This window comes from Tachysurus fulvidraco, chromosome 20 (genome assembly GCF_022655615.1).
Source record: "Tachysurus fulvidraco isolate hzauxx_2018 chromosome 20, HZAU_PFXX_2.0, whole genome shotgun sequence".
NCBI lineage: Eukaryota > Metazoa > Chordata > Actinopteri > Siluriformes > Bagridae > Tachysurus > Tachysurus fulvidraco.
In genome coordinates this window covers 10,534,413-10,552,205 of record NC_062537.1, presented here as the reverse complement: position 1 = coordinate 10,552,205, position 17,793 = coordinate 10,534,413, and the positions used below count along the sequence as shown (strand labels likewise).

The 17,793-nt window shown below is 37.9% G+C and overlaps 2 protein-coding genes across 3 annotated transcripts in view; one reads left to right on the top strand and one right to left on the bottom strand.

Annotated features, from left to right (window-relative positions):
- The window catches only part of pknox2 (pbx/knotted 1 homeobox 2), a 70,708-nt gene extending 68,750 nt beyond the window's left edge, over positions 1 to 1,958 (bottom strand). For both annotated transcript variants that reach the window (XM_027148205.2, XM_047805226.1), the window contains exon 1: positions 1,869 to 1,958. The gene's annotated coding sequence lies outside the window, so the exon portion shown is untranslated. The remainder of the gene's footprint in view (positions 1 to 1,868) is intronic.
- Positions 1,959 to 3,333: 1,375 nt separating this feature from the next.
- Positions 3,334 to 14,092, top strand: tmem218 (transmembrane protein 218). The gene is made up of 4 exons (XM_027147820.2): positions 3,334 to 3,632; positions 3,781 to 3,920; positions 5,760 to 5,862; positions 13,177 to 14,092. The coding sequence occupies exons 2-4, from the start codon at positions 3,814 to 3,816 to the stop codon at positions 13,309 to 13,311; spliced, it is 345 nt and encodes a 114-aa protein (XP_027003621.2). The 5' UTR covers positions 3,334 to 3,632; positions 3,781 to 3,813; the 3' UTR covers positions 13,312 to 14,092.
- The last annotated feature ends 3,701 nt before the right edge of the window (positions 14,093 to 17,793 follow it).

The following is a 17,793-nucleotide window of genomic DNA, read 5'->3' as shown; positions in this document are numbered from 1 at the left end:
ATTCCAATTATTTCAATTATTTAAAAAAGAACTTCTTAGACAATACAAGATCACTGTATTGAATTCCAAAAAGTATATTTATTTATATTGTAACAATTTCACAATAAAAGCCGAAAATGTAGAGTTCAGTGTAAGTGGTTTGTTCTGTCCAGCCGAAAAATGATGAGCAATTTTCAGTTTTAATACCAGTTAGGTTTATATATATATTCAAAGGATTAGAAACAATGTAGATGCTAAACTTGCAATATTAACATGCAGTTATTATGAGAGTGATATTTAATTAATGAGTAATGCTTTCATAAGAATTCTTTGACAGTACTCACACACAGTATATGGTTATACCTGGAAAGCTTACTAAATTAATAATCCACATTATGCCAAGTAACAAATATACACACTTATGTATATTTATTGTGCTACTTTTTTAAACAACAATTTTTAAACAGATTATGGTCCATTTATGTACTTTAAATGATTTTATGGGAGATTATATATGCACTTTTTCTGGAAAAAGGTAGACATTAAAAAGATATTAATGAGCGCTTTAGGGTGCCACCCTAGTGCCAAAAGTAATGTACAGTTTAGTGCTTTTTTCTCACAGAAAGTGTATAATGCAACAATTCAAGTTTAAAAGTCAGGTTTAAGCACAACAATTTAAAGCATTAATATAAGGCAAGGGGGAAAACACACCACACTAATAAAAAGTTAATATATCATCCTCTAGGTGTCCTCAAATGTATTTAATCCACATAACAGCAAAGTAAGATACTGAATTTTATGAATGTAATAAAAGAAAGAAAGACTTGTAGAGTTGACTGCAAATCGTTTCTTAGTGATAAATGAGATGCTTTAAACGTCTAAAGTTCATGTAAACATTTTTTTTAAATTCAGTGTAGTCGAAAAGTGTGATTTTTTTCAATGTTCATCTTTTGTTTTTAATTCCTACATTTGATCTACTTCGAGATTCTTCAGCATTAACGCACAAAAAGTAGAAGGAAAAAAAGAGCTTACTAAGCACTCGGAACTCTGTAATGCTATCAGCTCGGGCATCCACACATTTGAACACACAGTATAATCCCACGCAGGAGCCAAATGTGCGTAAAATAAAACGCAAAAAAAGAGAAAGAAATGGATATGATTCTATTTAATGGACTAGCTGTGCGTTTCTCTAAATTTCAAAGCGAGGAGCTTCACATGATGCACACTCTATCAGTCTACTATTAAAATAACCTCTAATACAATTAATAGCGAAACCAACATAATCAGATCATGCAAATATCCCACATATTGTATAGTACCGGTAGATGCCACCGTGCGTAAAACCAGACTGCCTCGTGTCTCTTTCATGATCATGTACACACAATATTTGTCAGAGCTAACCCAATAACCTCAAAGGCGCTCTGACACACACACACACACAAAAAAAAAACACATTTTCCTCAAATCCTTCCACATCCTTCGTGTTGCAGAGAAAATAACAATAAAAAAGACACAAATCTAACAATTCCAACGAGCCTCCGACATCGCGTCTTCACCCGAGTCTCTTTTCCTCTCTTCCTTCTTCCCTCTATCTCACTCATTCACACTCTTCTCCCTCCCTCCTCTCTTCTGCTCTCTCGCGCACTCGCTCGCTCTCCCTCTCTCTCTTTCGCTTTCTGTCACTCTCTCTCTCTCTCTCTCTCTCTCTCTCTCTCTCTCTCTCTCTCTCTCTCTCTCTCTCTCTCTCTCCCCTGTGCATGGCCCTGTCTGGATGAATAATGTCCTGCCTTTTGTGAGCAGGACTCAGAGAGGGGGGTAAAAGAAGAGGGAGAAAAGCCGGAGTGTTAGCTCCTGCGCCCGCCTGACACTGAAAATGAATGACAGCTTACCTGAATGCCAATCTTCATCAGACTGACACCGGGCTGACAGCACAGCCCATACTCCCCTACACAACTAGTGACGTGAGCCATGTCAAACCCCGCCCACCGCCCCATCACCCCCCCTTCTCTTTCCTCTTCTACACCTCCGTCCGCTCCTGTCTTTCTGTCTCTCAGTGGCCGCGCACAGGAAAACACGCAGCGCCGGGCGGAGCGCCTCTGCGGGGAGAAGTGCGGAGTCCGCGGGCCCCCTGTCGGTACACACCGATATCTGATGACTGATATCAAGCTCTCAGTAATAGTTTAGGTATAAAAACTTGTTTTCATCATCTAGCAGTCAGTCCATTCCATACCTTTGCTTAAAAAACGTGCAAATGCTGTGAAACCCTCAGTTTTTCATTAAAGTGTAAGCATTAAAGTATAAGAAGTTTTAAGATTAAGGATTAAGTTTTAAAAGGCACATAATAGTGGTTCTCAAAGTGGGGTCCCGGGAAGCATAGATATGCGTCTATCCATCATTATTCTATGCTGGGAACTTGTAGTCCATGCTTGGGGACTCGGGATAGCAACACGCACACACACACACACACACACACACACACACACACACACACACACACACACACACACACACACACACACACTATGGACGAATTCAGCAATGCCAACCAATTTACAACGCAAGTCTTTGGCGTAAATGAAAAATTCCAACGCATTGGGGTGCGAACCGAAACCCCAACTATGGAGGTTCGAGGCAAACATGCTAGCCAATAAGCGACCCTATAGTGAACCCCTTGCCTTCCAATTGAAACACCTATTATTACATTTCCTGTTTCTTGATAATAAATTAAAAATGAAAACTCTCCTGTAAGGTAACACATTACAACGTAGCTATAAACACATGAATACCCTTTCAATTAAGGCTTTTTCCATGTTAACATAACCTTAGTCTGTTTGACTGGTCACTTGATCTGAATGGGATTAGTCCAAAACTCAATAACTCAAAACAATTAAGCCAATATATAATGTTTTATAGGCATAAAAATATCATTTCATCAAAATATCATTGGTGATGTAATCTGCTCTGTTAGTGGAAAGGACATAAAAACGTAATAGTTCGTGTTATAGCATGTTTACAACCCTAAACAAAATAAAAACACGACCTATATACAAACCCGTACCTTGACTACTTTAACAAAAGACATACTTAAACAGTTTAATGTAGTCCTTATATGTTTAATACCACACTTCTGGGGCCCTTAGCCTTTAATTGTAAGCTTAGTTACTTATGTTATTTATTTACATCTACATTTATGTCAGTCATGCAAAATTAATATATTTACATTACATATTTACATCTCAGAGTGCCAAAACTAGTGATTTTATTTTAAATAAATAAACAAACAAAAAAGCCTACATGAGGACTACATGAGGACTACATTTCCCAGAATTCTGTTGCAGCAAACCGATTACTCTGATTGGCTGGTTTGCCGTAACACGGGAAGTGAAGACAGACAACAACAAAAAGCTTTGTATCTATGGACAAATATGATTGATATAGCGGGCTTTTCCTGACTCGTCTGGAAAGCGTGTTTGTTTGGGGGGTTTTTTTTCTAACCAAATTTAGCCTAATTTCAACAGCGCCACAGTGTGATCTGCTGTAAGCAGAAGCAACATTAGCTTGTTTGGCTAACAGGTTAGCGGATAAAGTGAGAACCTGAGCTTAACATTTAACTTATATTAGAAAGCTGATATCGATATTCTGCAAGTTAAAATGTAAGTATACCAGACTGACACAAAGTTGATGTTACGTTTGAACTTTGTTCCACACACTAATAAAAACTGATTAGTTCACTAATAAGAACTATTTTCAAACTGGCAGACTATATTTAGTTCTAAATGTGATGTCCTTTGTTTTTGACAGTTTGCTGTGTAATACACGGTGTACAGGTGAGTTATGGGCGGGGTGCTAGGTGTGGGGGCAGGTGTCTTTCTCATTGCCCTTATATGGATAGGGACTCTGGTCCTTGGTCTCATTATGTCCCGTGCTGCTGGTGCAACCAGGTAAGTCCATCAGTAGCTTTCTTTCTTGCTTGTTGTCAAACCACAATTATCCAGCTTACATAATAATGTGTTAAGAAAGTGACACTGAAGTCAAATGTATAGACTACATGCCCAAACGATTGTGGACACCTGACCATCATGCCCTTGTGTGCTTGTTGGACATTCCTCTCCAGATTTAATCCATATTTTCTGTTAAAATAACCTGCACTCTGCTGGAAAGGCTTTTTACTAGATTTCTCATTCAGCCACAAGTGCATTGGTTAGGTCAGGTAGTCATTTCTGATGAAAAGGTCTGGGTTGGAGTCAGTGTTCCAGTGTTCATCTCAAAGGTGTTCACTGGGGCTCCTGAGTTCTTCCACTCTGTCCTTCACGGGGCATTGTCATGTCAGTGAAAGGAAATTTTACTACTACAGCATACAAAGACATTCTAGAAATTATTTTCTGTGGCAAGAGTTTAGAGAAGAACCGTATGTATGTGGTGGTCAGGTGTCTACAACCATTGTACAACAAATGTACAAAACACACAAGAGCAACACATAAAACAATAATCCGTTAATACATTAGTTTTCAGTTTAAAGCCACTTTATTCTGATCAGGGTTGCAATATTCTAAGACTGAGGTGAAAATACACCCAGGATGGAATACACATTCACTGCAGGGCATCTCACACCTCAATAGTCACGTTTTTTTTTCTTTACATCTAGGGGCAGTTTGATCACAATGAGCTAATGTAATGTGAGATTATTTAGGAACCTAGAAAAAAGTTTGCAAGTAAAAACTATTATTAAAAAACTGCAAGTAAAAACTATTTATTATTATAATGTTTGCTCGATGCCAGTCTGGAAAACGTTTCTAAATCCTGTAAAATTTATGAAGGGCAAACTATATTTAGACTTAGATGAAAAGACTAACTACAGTCTGCTATAAACCTGTAATAGGGTAGAGATGTCTAATGAATATTAGTGCTTTTTAAATGTATGCTGTGTTTAAGCGCAAGAAGTAAAACATTCATTCATTTATTCAATCGTTTTCACTTATTCATTCTAGTCATTTATTCATTCTCTTCACTTCAGATTCACTTTAGTAATCTGTACTTTATAATGTTTTAAATGGTAGAGTCACAATACAATTATGCAGTGTTAAAGCGCATGAAGTGCAACAATTATCCACCCATCCATAAACCCATCCTTCCAAACACCTTCATTCATCCACCCACCCTTCTATCCATACATCCACCCAACCACTCATCCTTCCATCCATCCAAACATCCATCAGCCTATCTATCCATCCATCAATTCATCCATCCACCCAAACATGTTTTTTTGTCTTACTAAAGTGGAGAGAGAGCGAGGAATATACAGAGTTTATTTAGTGAGTGACTATTTATAGCTGTTATAAAATAAGTGATAAAAGCTAGTAACTTCTTTAACAAAATTAAAGGATGTTTCACAGCATTAAAGTTAACTATAAACAGATGTTAGTGTTGGCAAGTCACTGAGGAATAAAACATTACATGATACAGTTATTAGTTCAATAAATAACTTTGGGTCAGTACCAAATTTAAATTGGGCCACAAAGTCCCCTCCTTGTTGTTATTGCTGCAGTTGTCACTAGCAGATAGATAAATGTATTCAATATAGCATATGCTGTGAACATCCTGATCAGCCTCAGCCATGGACAACACAACTTAAGCATCATTATTTCTTTCACCTCAAGCATTCTTTGTTAGTGTAAAATGATACATTGCATTATGCAGCAATACTGTGCATTTCTTAGATCTTCTCCATGTATTTAAATTTATGTACATATTAAATGAATAATGATCTATTCTTTGATCAGGCTTGGGATTGTTCCCTTGGTGCTGTTGGCTCTAACCATCACCTTGATCCTTGTGCTCTTCCCTCGAGCCTCTGAATTACCATCTCCTGTTAAAGAAACACAGGTTAGTATGTTATTTTCATCATTAAAGAAAAACCACACACATGCTCCCCACCTCATACCCAATTCCTAGGATAGACACTGGATCCACTGTGACTCTGACCAGGACAAGCTGAAGAATGAATAAATGCACACAGGATTAAAATCTGCTTTTTCAGGCCACCCCTTGGATTTTGTCTTTTATCATTTGTGAGTGAATATCTCTAAAAGTCTAAACATCGTGTAACGTTTTTTATTTGAAGGGACACACTAGTAAAAAAAAATGTATTAAGCATATTGATAGATTTATTGAAAACATGCGTCTCGGTGGTGCTGTAGTCTCTAGATGGATTTTTAATATTGATCAAATTATTTTTTTTTGTTTGTTCGAATGCTACATCCTGAAGATCACAGTATTCTCTTTAAGGCTACTTCACATTTACTTTCTCAAAATTCTCACACAGGCGGCATCCCAAATGACATACTACACACTAAGCATTGTGTACTCTAACGTCTAGTGTAAACATTTTAGAAGGGTAGAATCATCTCAAATGGAAGTAAAAGTAGAAGCTGTTTCCCTGTTGACAATGAGTGACTTCAAACGGACGTAAACGGTGATGTCACTAGCTTTAGCAGAATATAGTGAATTGTGGATAGTGAATGTGGGCTACTTTATAAGATGTCTTGTCCATCAGAGTGTCTCCAAATTCTTGCAGTTTAAGACTATTAAGAATATTTCTTATATTTTTTAAGCAGCAAAAAGAACTGCAAAAGTGTCTAAACTGAGATATATGCAGTGTCCATCTGTCTGTTTTAAATGTTTATGCCAAATTCTGTAAAGGATAAAAATAAAAAATAACGCTATGATTAGCAAGTAGCTGCTGTGGTGTAGCCAGGCTCAGGTATAGTAGGCAGTAAAGGCATGGACAGTAATGCTGTTATTGCTGTGGATACGGCCGCCTGGAGCCTTCTTGGAGCTATTGTTGAGTCGGTCAGCTTTGTGTTTGGGTCTATTTCAGCGATCATCTGAAGACTTAGGCGGGCAGGAATTAGTGATGGGTCTGTGGCAACTCGTAAATGACGCTGACCTGTTCTTCAGAAGTTCTTGGTTGCTCAATTCCACTCAACTACAAACTTTCATTATTTCTTTATTAATATCCAGAGTCACCCAAATGGGATGAGATGAGTTCTTTTCTGAGTCCAGTTTTTTACTGTTAATCTTCTTAATTTCACTTTTAAACTTCACAATCTGTATTCTGTTTATATAATTACGTAAAGCTGCTTTGAGACGTTTATTGTTAAAAGCGCTGTGACAAAAAATATGCCACCGGGTACAAAATAGAGCGTTAAAAACACACTCTTATAGACACTGATGCTGACACTGTAGACTCCATCAATACATGTTCAGTTTAATACAATTTTAAAAACAGTAGCTTTTAACATTGTGACATTGCCACAAATGCTTTAAACGATAATTTCATACCCATTCGGATTTTTTTTCCTTAGGAGACATTTATTTAACATTTATTTCAGGTGTTTCTGGTGTCAGTGTTCTGTAACAGTGCTTTGCAAAGTCTTCAAGACATGAGAGAGAGAAGGAGATGCGAGTGAAGAAATGACAGGTTATCTATCTTTACATAAGTAATAACATAACTTTTCTTGCAGATTTTTCACAACATCAAATTAATCCATAAATCGTTATAATTCACAGAATGTTGTTCGGTATTCATTCATAGTTAAAGGTTGTAATTACTGGCAAATCATGTTGGTAAGTGAAATAACACACTCTAGACTTCTTTTTTTTTTTAGTGTATGGACAGTACACAGCTCCTATCCATTATGTAATCATGCATTGTATGTCACTGTTGATGTAAGGGATTTATAATGATTACTTTGGACAGGAGTGGAGTGCAGATATTTTTACCCCCAACAGAATTAAATGTCAGGTTTACCAACCGAGCTTCAGGGCTACACTGAAAGGATGCAGGCTAATAGACAAAAATGCAAGATGACCTTGTTCCCAATTTACATTTTCTAATTGTCATGCTGCTTGCATTGTAAGGTGTGTGTGTATGTGTGTGTGGGTGTGGGTGTGTGTTTAACACAAAGACCTGGTATGGTTTATCTCTTTGCAACAGCAGAGTAGCACAAACACCCAGCAGCATATCCCCCGATGTGTTTTTGCCAAAATCCTGTATCGTCTCTGCCAAACTGCCCCAACACACACACACATACACACACACACACACACACACCACAGCCACAGTTTACATTCTGCCTTTCAGCCTCAGGTTAATACAGAATGGATAAGAAAAAAAATAAATATAAAAGTTTTGAGATGTTCACAAAAAATCACAACTATATTTTTAATGCCTTCACAATACACAGTAGTTTCTAAAGCAATCAGTCACTGAGCATTAAATCCTACTTTAATAATCAAGAAATACCCAGTCATGGTGTCCTGGTTATTATTGTTTTTGAGACTATTTTTCTGTAGGACAGGATGAACTCATTGGCAATGATTACACTTGTGCTTCAAAGTATATATATATTTGAGCTCAATAGAGCCAGTTGGTTACTATTGGTTACTCGTGTGTAGACCACAGTGAGACCCGTTTCTCTTTAAAACTGTCAGGGGAGACCGATGTGGACCTAAAAGCAGTATACTGACTAGATTTCAAGTTAAGAGTCTTTATTGAATCCAGGGATCGAAGCAGGGAGGATAAGGCAGCAAAACATAATCAAGGAACAGTCCAATAATCTGAAGACAAAGGCAAACAGAGCACTACAGGATAGGCAGAAAACATTTTGCTGTTGCCGTGATCACTGTCACATTCAAAAGTCTTGTCTAATCTAGAGAACTGTTACTCAAACTGCCTTTCTGGTAGGTTTCAGGTCTTCTTGAGAGATAAATTCAAACACTAACTGTAAGACGAGAAAGGGATCATTTTAGTAGTATGGCTTCTCACACTGCACTTAACTCTGAGTTATCGTTGTTCTAAATCTCGTGTTTAATCCGGTGCCGAGGAAAGTTTCAAATGTACTTGGTGTTAGAGTGTACTGACACCCTACTCTGGAGCATGGTTATCAGTGGTTTTGTGGTCTTAACCTCACACTGCAGGTTGCACGCACATGTACAGTAAAATGATGCGGTGTTAAAATGTTATGGCTAGATGCTTGGAAACAGGCAACCAATCAGAAAATAAAAACCCTGTGCCTCGTTTCGGCTCAGTAGCATCGGGGGAGCAAAACAACTGACCTCATAGAAGTGCTTGATGTAGAGAGCATGAAATACTTGACACTGTAAAAAAATCCAAAAGTTGGAACACCTGGTAAGTTTTCCAACTCATTTTATTTGTATAGCACTTTTAACAGTGGACACTCTCTATCTCAAGATTTCTGACTCAAGCTTTGCAGAAATATAAAGAAATATCAATAAAAATTACATAGTTTTTACATATTTACTTAATTACATATTCATCCACAATGTAGAAGCCTTAGGCAACAAAGGCAAGGAAAAAAGTCCTGAGACGATGTGGAAAAAATCTCTAGAGGGACCAGACTCAAAAGGGAACCAATCCTCATCTGGGTGACACCGGAGAGTGTGTTTAGAAATCCTTTCTACAACTATATATAGTCAAGTCGAATTTTGTAACCTGGTGCTTTTGAGCAACTTATAAATCAGTAATTTCTGAATTTATTATAGATTTAACACTAATTCCTGCTAAAGCCATCAAATGTTCAATAATGAAAACCCAAAAGTGGTCGTGTGCTGGATTTATTTAATCATTGTGGTTGACACTGCAAATATCTACATAAAAATGTTAACCCAGGGTTTAGGAATATACAGTGTGATGTGGCCTATGAATAACATATGAATAGCCAGGATTAATTGTTAACCATATCCTTTACTCGTTGTTTAGAATGTCCCAGGATTATCTATGTCAAGTGTGAAAAGCACTGATAATGCTCTCAAGATTCAAGATTTTATTTGCCATATATGTGTATGTTACTTATATGTACAGTTATATAATATATACAACTTGCAGGGAAATTAAAACTTGGCCAATCCTTCTTAGACTGTGCATATAAATGTAACAAAATTTAGGCAACTAATTAAAAGATAGAATGAATACAAATAATAGGGAATAGGGAGAGTTAATAAAAGAGTAGAATAGTATGAAATTATGTAATTTGAGACAGGATGTTAGGTTGTTAATTTAGTTATACAATTCAGTTTAGTGACCCATTATTTCCATTGGTATTCACCACATTCAATTCACAACATCCATCATCGGCTACACACAATTAAAAGCAAGTATATGTGAGTACATTTGAGCCTTAAAAGCAAAGACATCCGAATTAAAGTTACGACATTTATTTTAACTTTCGTACTGTGGAAAAGTCTTCAGGGGAGAGTAGTTTGTGCTTTTGGTTTTCCAGTAACACGACAAGCTACATTTTGTATTATCTGTAAATACTTCGAGAGAGAACAGAAGAAAGGCTGGTCATAGCTACTTTAATTAAATGATAACAGGAGCTAGCTTACAGTCTTATGGTCTCCTCGGCATTAAACATAGCTATAAAAGACCTAAAGAGTTGTTTAAAATTAAATAAAGTAAAACACTTCAGAACGTACTATAACAGGAGAATAGTCAGCTTTGGCATGGTCACTGTAATGGTGCTTCACATCAGGATACGTCACACCTCACTAGTATTGTTTTCCTGTAACAGCACATCCTGTCTTATTGTATTACAGATTCTAGCCTCATACATACCTATCAATTACATATCGATTTGTTCATTTGATCGTCTAATTGGATGAGACAATTCACTTTATTAGTGAATTTTAATGTCATTCATAATGCCTACTCAGGGATAATGACCATGGCAAAGTCTTATTCTGATGGAATGATTTGTCCATATGAGGAATACAGAGTTATTAAGTACAAAGTAAAGGAAATGTACATTGTAAACTTTGAATGAATAAACAACAGCCAAACAACATAATGCAATCAACAGAATGTGGGTGTGTTTCAAAATTAGCTGAACAAAATTAAATCAGTATTTTTGATTTTACAAATAGGGGCAAGGTGGCTTAGTGGTTTCCACATTTGCCTCGTACCTCCAGGGTTGGGGGTTTGATTCCTGCCCGTCCCTCTCTCTTTCTGTGTGTGTGTGTGTGTGTGTGTGTGTGTGTGTGTGTGTGTGTGTGTGTGTGTGTGTGTGTGTGTGTGTGTGTGTGTGTGTGTGTGTGTGTCTTATTCTGCATCTGATAGCATAATAAATAAGTACTTGAAAAAAAGTCGATTGTCATTTATAAGGTTAAGACTAAAATAAATAACTAAAGCTTAAATGATGATGCTGTCCGTGTACAGATGTGTGGGTGTGGGTGTTTGTGTGTGTGTGTTTGTGAACTTCCTTGTATCCTGAGTCCCCTGGGACAGACTCCAGGCTCTCTGCAACACTCTGTAGGATAAGCACTACAGAGAGATGGCTGGATAGATCTGTCCTTGTTAAGGGATACACTGGATTGTACAATATACTTTTTGAATAAAAAATAAATAAATAAACTGAAAAAAAGTTGAGTTTCAAAATTAATTTTATTCAAGAGTTTTGCTTTCATTAATCACGATTAGCGTTTCTGCCACTATCATGCATACCTAAATACTGTACTCTTGAATATGTATACTATGCATATGAAATAAGATATATATCATTACTCTTGACATTTCAAACTATCTCTAGCACTGTGTACAATGTGTGGCACAGTCATTTAAGTAGACAGAATTGTAGATGGCTAACCAGCTATTTTACACAGCCTGGGATTTAAACAGCAGAGCTGTGTATTTTCTCTGAAGGGAGTCCCAAATGTGTCGCCTGTTAAGATACTTTTAGTGCAAAAAAATGCTAAAATATGGATAAATGAACCTGTATGGGTTTTTTCTAGATCAAATAAACGTATAAATAATTATTGATATGAACACAATATCAGTGTGTGAATGCTCTTTTTCAGTTCTAAGTGCATGTGGAGAGCAAGTCACCCAGGACTGTGTGCTCCTGCTCTGCTGCCTGTGCTAAAAGTTTCAGCAGATCCTCGGCTTCTCCTGATAAGTGGCGGTCTGTTGTATAAGAAATGCTGGAGCCTTCGCTGTTGTACAAAAACATATCACAGTGCCAATTAGGATGGCCCCAAACAGGATCTGGGCACGGCTCACTCAATGCCGCATTAATAAAACATGGCCAAAGCTCCTTGCTTCGCTAGCCGACTAATTGGCAAATTAGAAAGTGAGATGCGTTAAACGAGAGAACACTGCATCCACTGGAGACGATGCCCTCCCCCATACGTGCACACACACACGCACACTCACACGTTCTTTCTCGTTCTCTATCTCCTTGTTCATGTCTGTCATTCTTTTACACACATTCACACCATTTTTCTTCCCCTCTCTCGCTCTCTCTCTCTCTCTCTCTCACACACACACACACACACACACACACACACACACACACACACACACACACACGTTATTTCTTATTCTCTATCTCCATGTTCATGTCTTTCATTCTTTTACACACATTCACACAATTTCTCTCTCTCTCTCTCTCTCTCTCTCTCTCTCTCTCTCTCTATCACACATACACACACACACACACACATGCTGAAGCTTTCTCTCTCTCTCTCTCTCTCTCTCTCTCTCTCTCTCTCTCTCTCTCACACACACACACACACACACACACACACACACACACACACACACACACACACACACACACACAAGCTCTCTCTCTCACACACACACACACACACACACACACACACTCACACACACACACACACACACACACACACACACACACACACACACACACACACACACACACACACATAGTTCTTTACATAGCTATAGGTACGTATGTTTCTTTATTACTTATTCGCCTGAATCTTTATGTTTAACACGTACGCTTGAATACAAACCCGAAAAGATTTCAAATCTCATTTTAAGGAGAGCTAAAGAACACCTAGGAGTAAAGTGCAAAACGGTGTTGTTTTGTTTTTTTATTTGACAACAGGACAGATTTTTTTATTTGTAATCAGGCTTTTCAAAAAGGTGATCAGATATGATCATAATTACACAACATCGCTAGTGTATATAAGAAAGAAATAAGCAAATGGAGTACAAAGTGCATTTTGAGCATCTGAGCCTCTGAGTCACTTTTATGAAGGAGTTCTGCTGACCTCTAGCGGAGAAATGAAGATTACAACCTAGCGTTCGCTTTTGTCTAAAATAGTGTCAATGCTTCCATGTTTACAACGATCTAATCTGCTGTGTTACAGATTGTGGACAACTTCTTCATCGGCCGTTATGTGCTCCTGGCGGTAGTGACTGTGGTTTTTTTGGTGTCTCTATTCCTTCTCTTACCCTTCCACCTCCTGGAGCCAGTATATGCCAAGCCCCTGAGACCCTACTAGACCAGGGCCACAGTTCCCTCAACATCAGTGAGGCTGACTTCACATGAGAGGCCCATACAAAGAGCTGCTCCAGTGTTTGTCTGCTGGGCAGATCAGATTTCTGGACCATTTTCTGACTGAAAAAATGGACTATCTTAAAGACCAAGCTTCTACAGTAAAGGCAGAGATATCATTTTGATTATCTCCAGCTTTAAGCCACCAGAAAATGTATTGAGTTACTATGTTGTTTTCAGGTGATTGAATAAATTCTAAAAACTTTGGACTACAGATTGGGACTTTGTTCAAATCCCAACACCACATGTTGTGCACGACATCAGGTGCTCTGTTGTGTGCTGTCTCAGTTGTAGGTCTCTTCAGATATAAAATTGTCAGCCCAATGAGCAACTAAATATGTAGCTATGTTTCTCACTTTTGTAGTTGCTGGTTGTATTTTTTAATTTTATTGCTATTTATTTGTATAATGTTTTGCTTAATACAAATCTTAGTATTATTAACTGTGAGTGATTTAGTCAAGAATTGGTGCCACTCTATTAACTGGTGACCTACTACCCCTTATTGTCCATACGGACAACACAAACCAGACATTTCATCAGCTCTGCACCATTTTGACATGCTAATTTGGCTCACCAGAAGCATTCTTTTAAATACTGTCTCTTTACACAATGTGACAAAAGCACTATGAGGAGAATTGGGTGCTTCAGCAGGATGTCAAGCTGTGCAAGTTTATCAATTTGATTGTAATGTGATTTTTTTTTTTATTATTGTAGCGCATTAGTAAAAAGTTCATGTACCTTTAAGGGGGACGGACATCATTATAGCACTTAATTCATGTGAATGTTTGTGTGTGTACTGTGTACACCGAATACATTATGAAGCTGGGGTCTAGTGTTTGCATCGAATAAAAGACAGTTTGTTTAGAGTCTGTAAACAGTTTGGCTGGTCCACATCTTTTGAAACACTAACTCAGGCTCCATTCATTCTCTTTGTTGCTACACAGTTCTAAATGCCTGAAGCGGTATTGGCAGATTTTCCACAGATTATCTTCTTGAGTCGGTAAACAACTCTCACATCCTTTTAGTGCCTTTAAATGTTATTTACTAATTGGAAATGGGAATTTGAATAAATAAGAGCCATACAGATTGCCCCTTTAAAAGAAAATCTGCTATGCTGTCCTATAAAAAGTTCTTTCTTTATTTATAATTGAACAGCTTTTACTAAATGCTTTACAGATTCTGTATGCGTTTGTGTTTTTTGGAATGTGGGCTCACCAGGAAAAAGCTTTTCATATCTACCTTATCATTCATCATGTGCCATCTGTGCCTGATATCTCCCTCTATAACAGGCCTGTGCTCATGTCTGACAGTGTATCAGCCTATCTAGTGGAAGGGACAGAAATTTAATATTTGATATTTGGCCTCAGTTGTGTGATCTCCCACATCTCAAGCTTCTTAAAAAAATAAATGAGAAGGAGATCAGGGAGCTGGGAAGGACGTGCAGTGAAATTCCAACCAGTCTGATGAAAGAGAATCTAATGAATCAAATCCAATCCTATTAGTTCCGGCCCACATCTCAACACTGAGGCTTTCTGAGGGCTAATAGATGGATAGATGGAGCAATGGTTGTGTAGAGGAATAAGGGAACAAATGGAGTTCTGCAACAATGTTAGAGTTATTCTGACCTCCATAATTACAGAATCATTAAATGAATCATTTAGGAATCATTCAGGAATCATTAAATAATTATTTCTGCAGCTGGCTACTAGATCTATAGGTTCACTTCAGAATTTGTGTTTGGTGTGCAATATCAGTTTATTTAACAGCATGGTAATATCAGAAGAAAACACAATGCTGATCAGCAGTATGACCTCAACCTCTAGTTTTTTCAGTTTCTTGCATAGGATAGTGTTTCTTCCACCGTCTTTCTTTCTGTTCTTTTCTCACTTTCTTTCTCCACACCTCAGGTCTCAGTTGGTTTTCATGCTGGTTGTGACTCTCTCCTCTCTCCAGGGAGTGGGAAAATGAGTTGAACAAAGCGACTAGGGCAGCAGTTCTCATTGGGAGTCTGAGCGGGAGCTTTTGTGGTGCAGCCAACTGGACATACAAAGAGACGTGAGAGAGACAGAGAAAAGGAAACTGAGGGAAATGGAGATCCAGGGATAGAGAGGTGTTAGCCTAGGATGTGGGTGTGGGTACTGGGGTTTGGGGTAGGAGAGTAGAAGCAGGATAGCGGAGGGGGACGGAGAGAGAAAAAAGGGGTGGGGAAAGTGGGAGGGGGAGAGGAGTAGATGCTCTTTTGTGATCCACTCAAGCAGAACTCCTGCTCCCACCTCCTCCTTTTGCTTTTGCTCCTGCCTCCTTTTCTCGGCATGTCACTGACCTTTTAGTCCTAATCCTAACCCTGAGAGTCTGTAGTCTGTAGAGTCTGGATCTCACATTGAGGGCTAAGGTCTAAGATCATATCTTATTATCCTGCTGTATTGAGTAGTTATGTGAGTTACTCTGGCTCTGCCAAATGGAGAAAATGTAAATGTTAAAAAAAAAAAAAAAAGAAAAGCCTAAGATATGTAATAATAACAACAAGAACAATTAATGATATAATAATAATAATAATAATAATAATATATATATATATATATATATATATATATATATATATATATATATAAATATATATATATATAGGTTAAGTAGTAATATTTTAAAATAAATTATTATTATTATTTGTGGTAGTAGAAGTGTAATAGAGTAATGCTTTGTGTGAGGAAGGTCTCTATCAGGAATCTAAAATCACTTTTCACCTTTATTTCAAAACTGGTAGCTGATGGCCACATTAACGGTAAACCCTGATTGCAAGGGCGGGGACAGTTTGAGTGTGGAATTCTCAAGTCGAGATTACTTTAGTGGCTTTCCTTCACTTAAAGCCTAAGGCATGGGCTTGTAATGGTTACCCAGGCAATGGTTGATGTATTTTTGGCAATACAAGTGTGGATTTTCTCACTGCCTCTCAGTCCTGCACCATTACTCCTTTTGTGTGAAGGCTTGAGGTACTGTCACAGCCTCATGCACCTCCCATCTCCAACCCCCAACTGTTTCTTTTTTTATTCTTTCTCTCCCTCTCTTTCCACAGAGGGGATTATCTCAAAGTCCCAACTCCTGCCCTTGTTTGATGGGTCAGTGCAGGCAGCTATAGACAATCTCTGCCCAGTCCTGATGTCCTGAGGTGGCTTGAAGCGTGGCGTTTGACATTTTTAACAGGGATGCTCTATATAGAGCCGGATAAATGGGTCTCCACGGGTGAGGCAATGATAGGGGTGGTGGTCAGTGTGCACATTATGGTTGATGTAAAAATATTTGTAAAGAAATCAAGGTTCTGTTAGTTTTAGCTCATTCATAAAGAAATGCAGTTTGCTAATACACATTCTTGCCCTAAACCATTTTACCCATTTATATTTTTTTTATATTTTAATGCTTGTTCAAATGAAATTCTTATTTTTGTTCATGAAATTGTGTGATTTATCCTAGTGGTTTCATTTTGATATGAACCTTTTATATGAAATGCAGTTTCATCTGTAAAAATAAAAGAAGTTCCAATCTATGAACCTGTGTATATGAATGAAAAATAAATATTCCAGTTGCATGTACAGGTCTTTTCACCCAATTCCCCCTTTATTGATTTCAAAACTTGGAAATCACTTGCAGTAAAACATACTGAGCATGTTGTCTGTGATGGACACTTAGACCTCATGTGATGTGTGTAGTATGGGGTTGTGCGTTGTTGTGCGGTTATATTAACAAGACACCAAATTTACCAAAATCCAGGTAATTTTGAACCTGTTTGGTCACGATTCCTTAGGACATCCAAATGCGTGGCAGTAGTGAATCACACTCTTAGAATCTTACCTTTTAGAAAGCTAGTACCATTAACCAACCAATCCTTAAGGAGAATGTATTGGATATACTGTATACAGTAATGTTATTTCATTCTTTGCCACATACAGTGTATGAACTGAAGGTTCCTAATTTCCACATATTCACACTAACATGTGTGTGGTCTCCAGCCTAAACTTAGGAAGTTGTGGGGTTTAAGCCCAGAACAGGTCAGGCTTGTTGCCCAGCATGGTCCTTGTGTTCACAGTGAAGCGAATCAGTGGGCCTGGAGAGAGTGACACTGGGTCTGTCTATATGAGACTAATCGCTTTTTCCCTGTTGTTTGATTCTGACCACTCAGCCACGATGATGTTTGAGCCCCATACTGTGTGAACAGGCAAGGACAAATTTCTTCTAGCTCTTTGTGCCCAGGGCAAACCCTTTTCCAAACTGTTTTGCCACTGATGGGGGGTGGCAGGAAAAAATGCCTCCTTTGTGTCTTTTTTCCTTGCCTGTCTTTTCCTCAGCAATCAAAAGCCACGAAATTCCTGCTGTCAGATTAATTGATATGTTTGGGGTGAAAATGAAATGGCATTCATTTATGGTGAAACAACTT

Coding starts and splice junctions, on each gene's coding strand:
- tmem218 (XM_027147820.2), top strand. CDS start 3,814: ATGGGCGGGGTGCTAGGTGTGGGGGCAGGTGTCTTTCTCATTGCCCTT. Junction 3,921..5,759: donor CGTGCTGCTGGTGCAACCAG/GTAAGTCCATCA, acceptor TTCTTTGATCAG/GCTTGGGATTGTTCCCTTGG. Junction 5,863..13,176: donor CTCCTGTTAAAGAAACACAG/GTTAGTATGTTA, acceptor GCTGTGTTACAG/ATTGTGGACAACTTCTTCAT.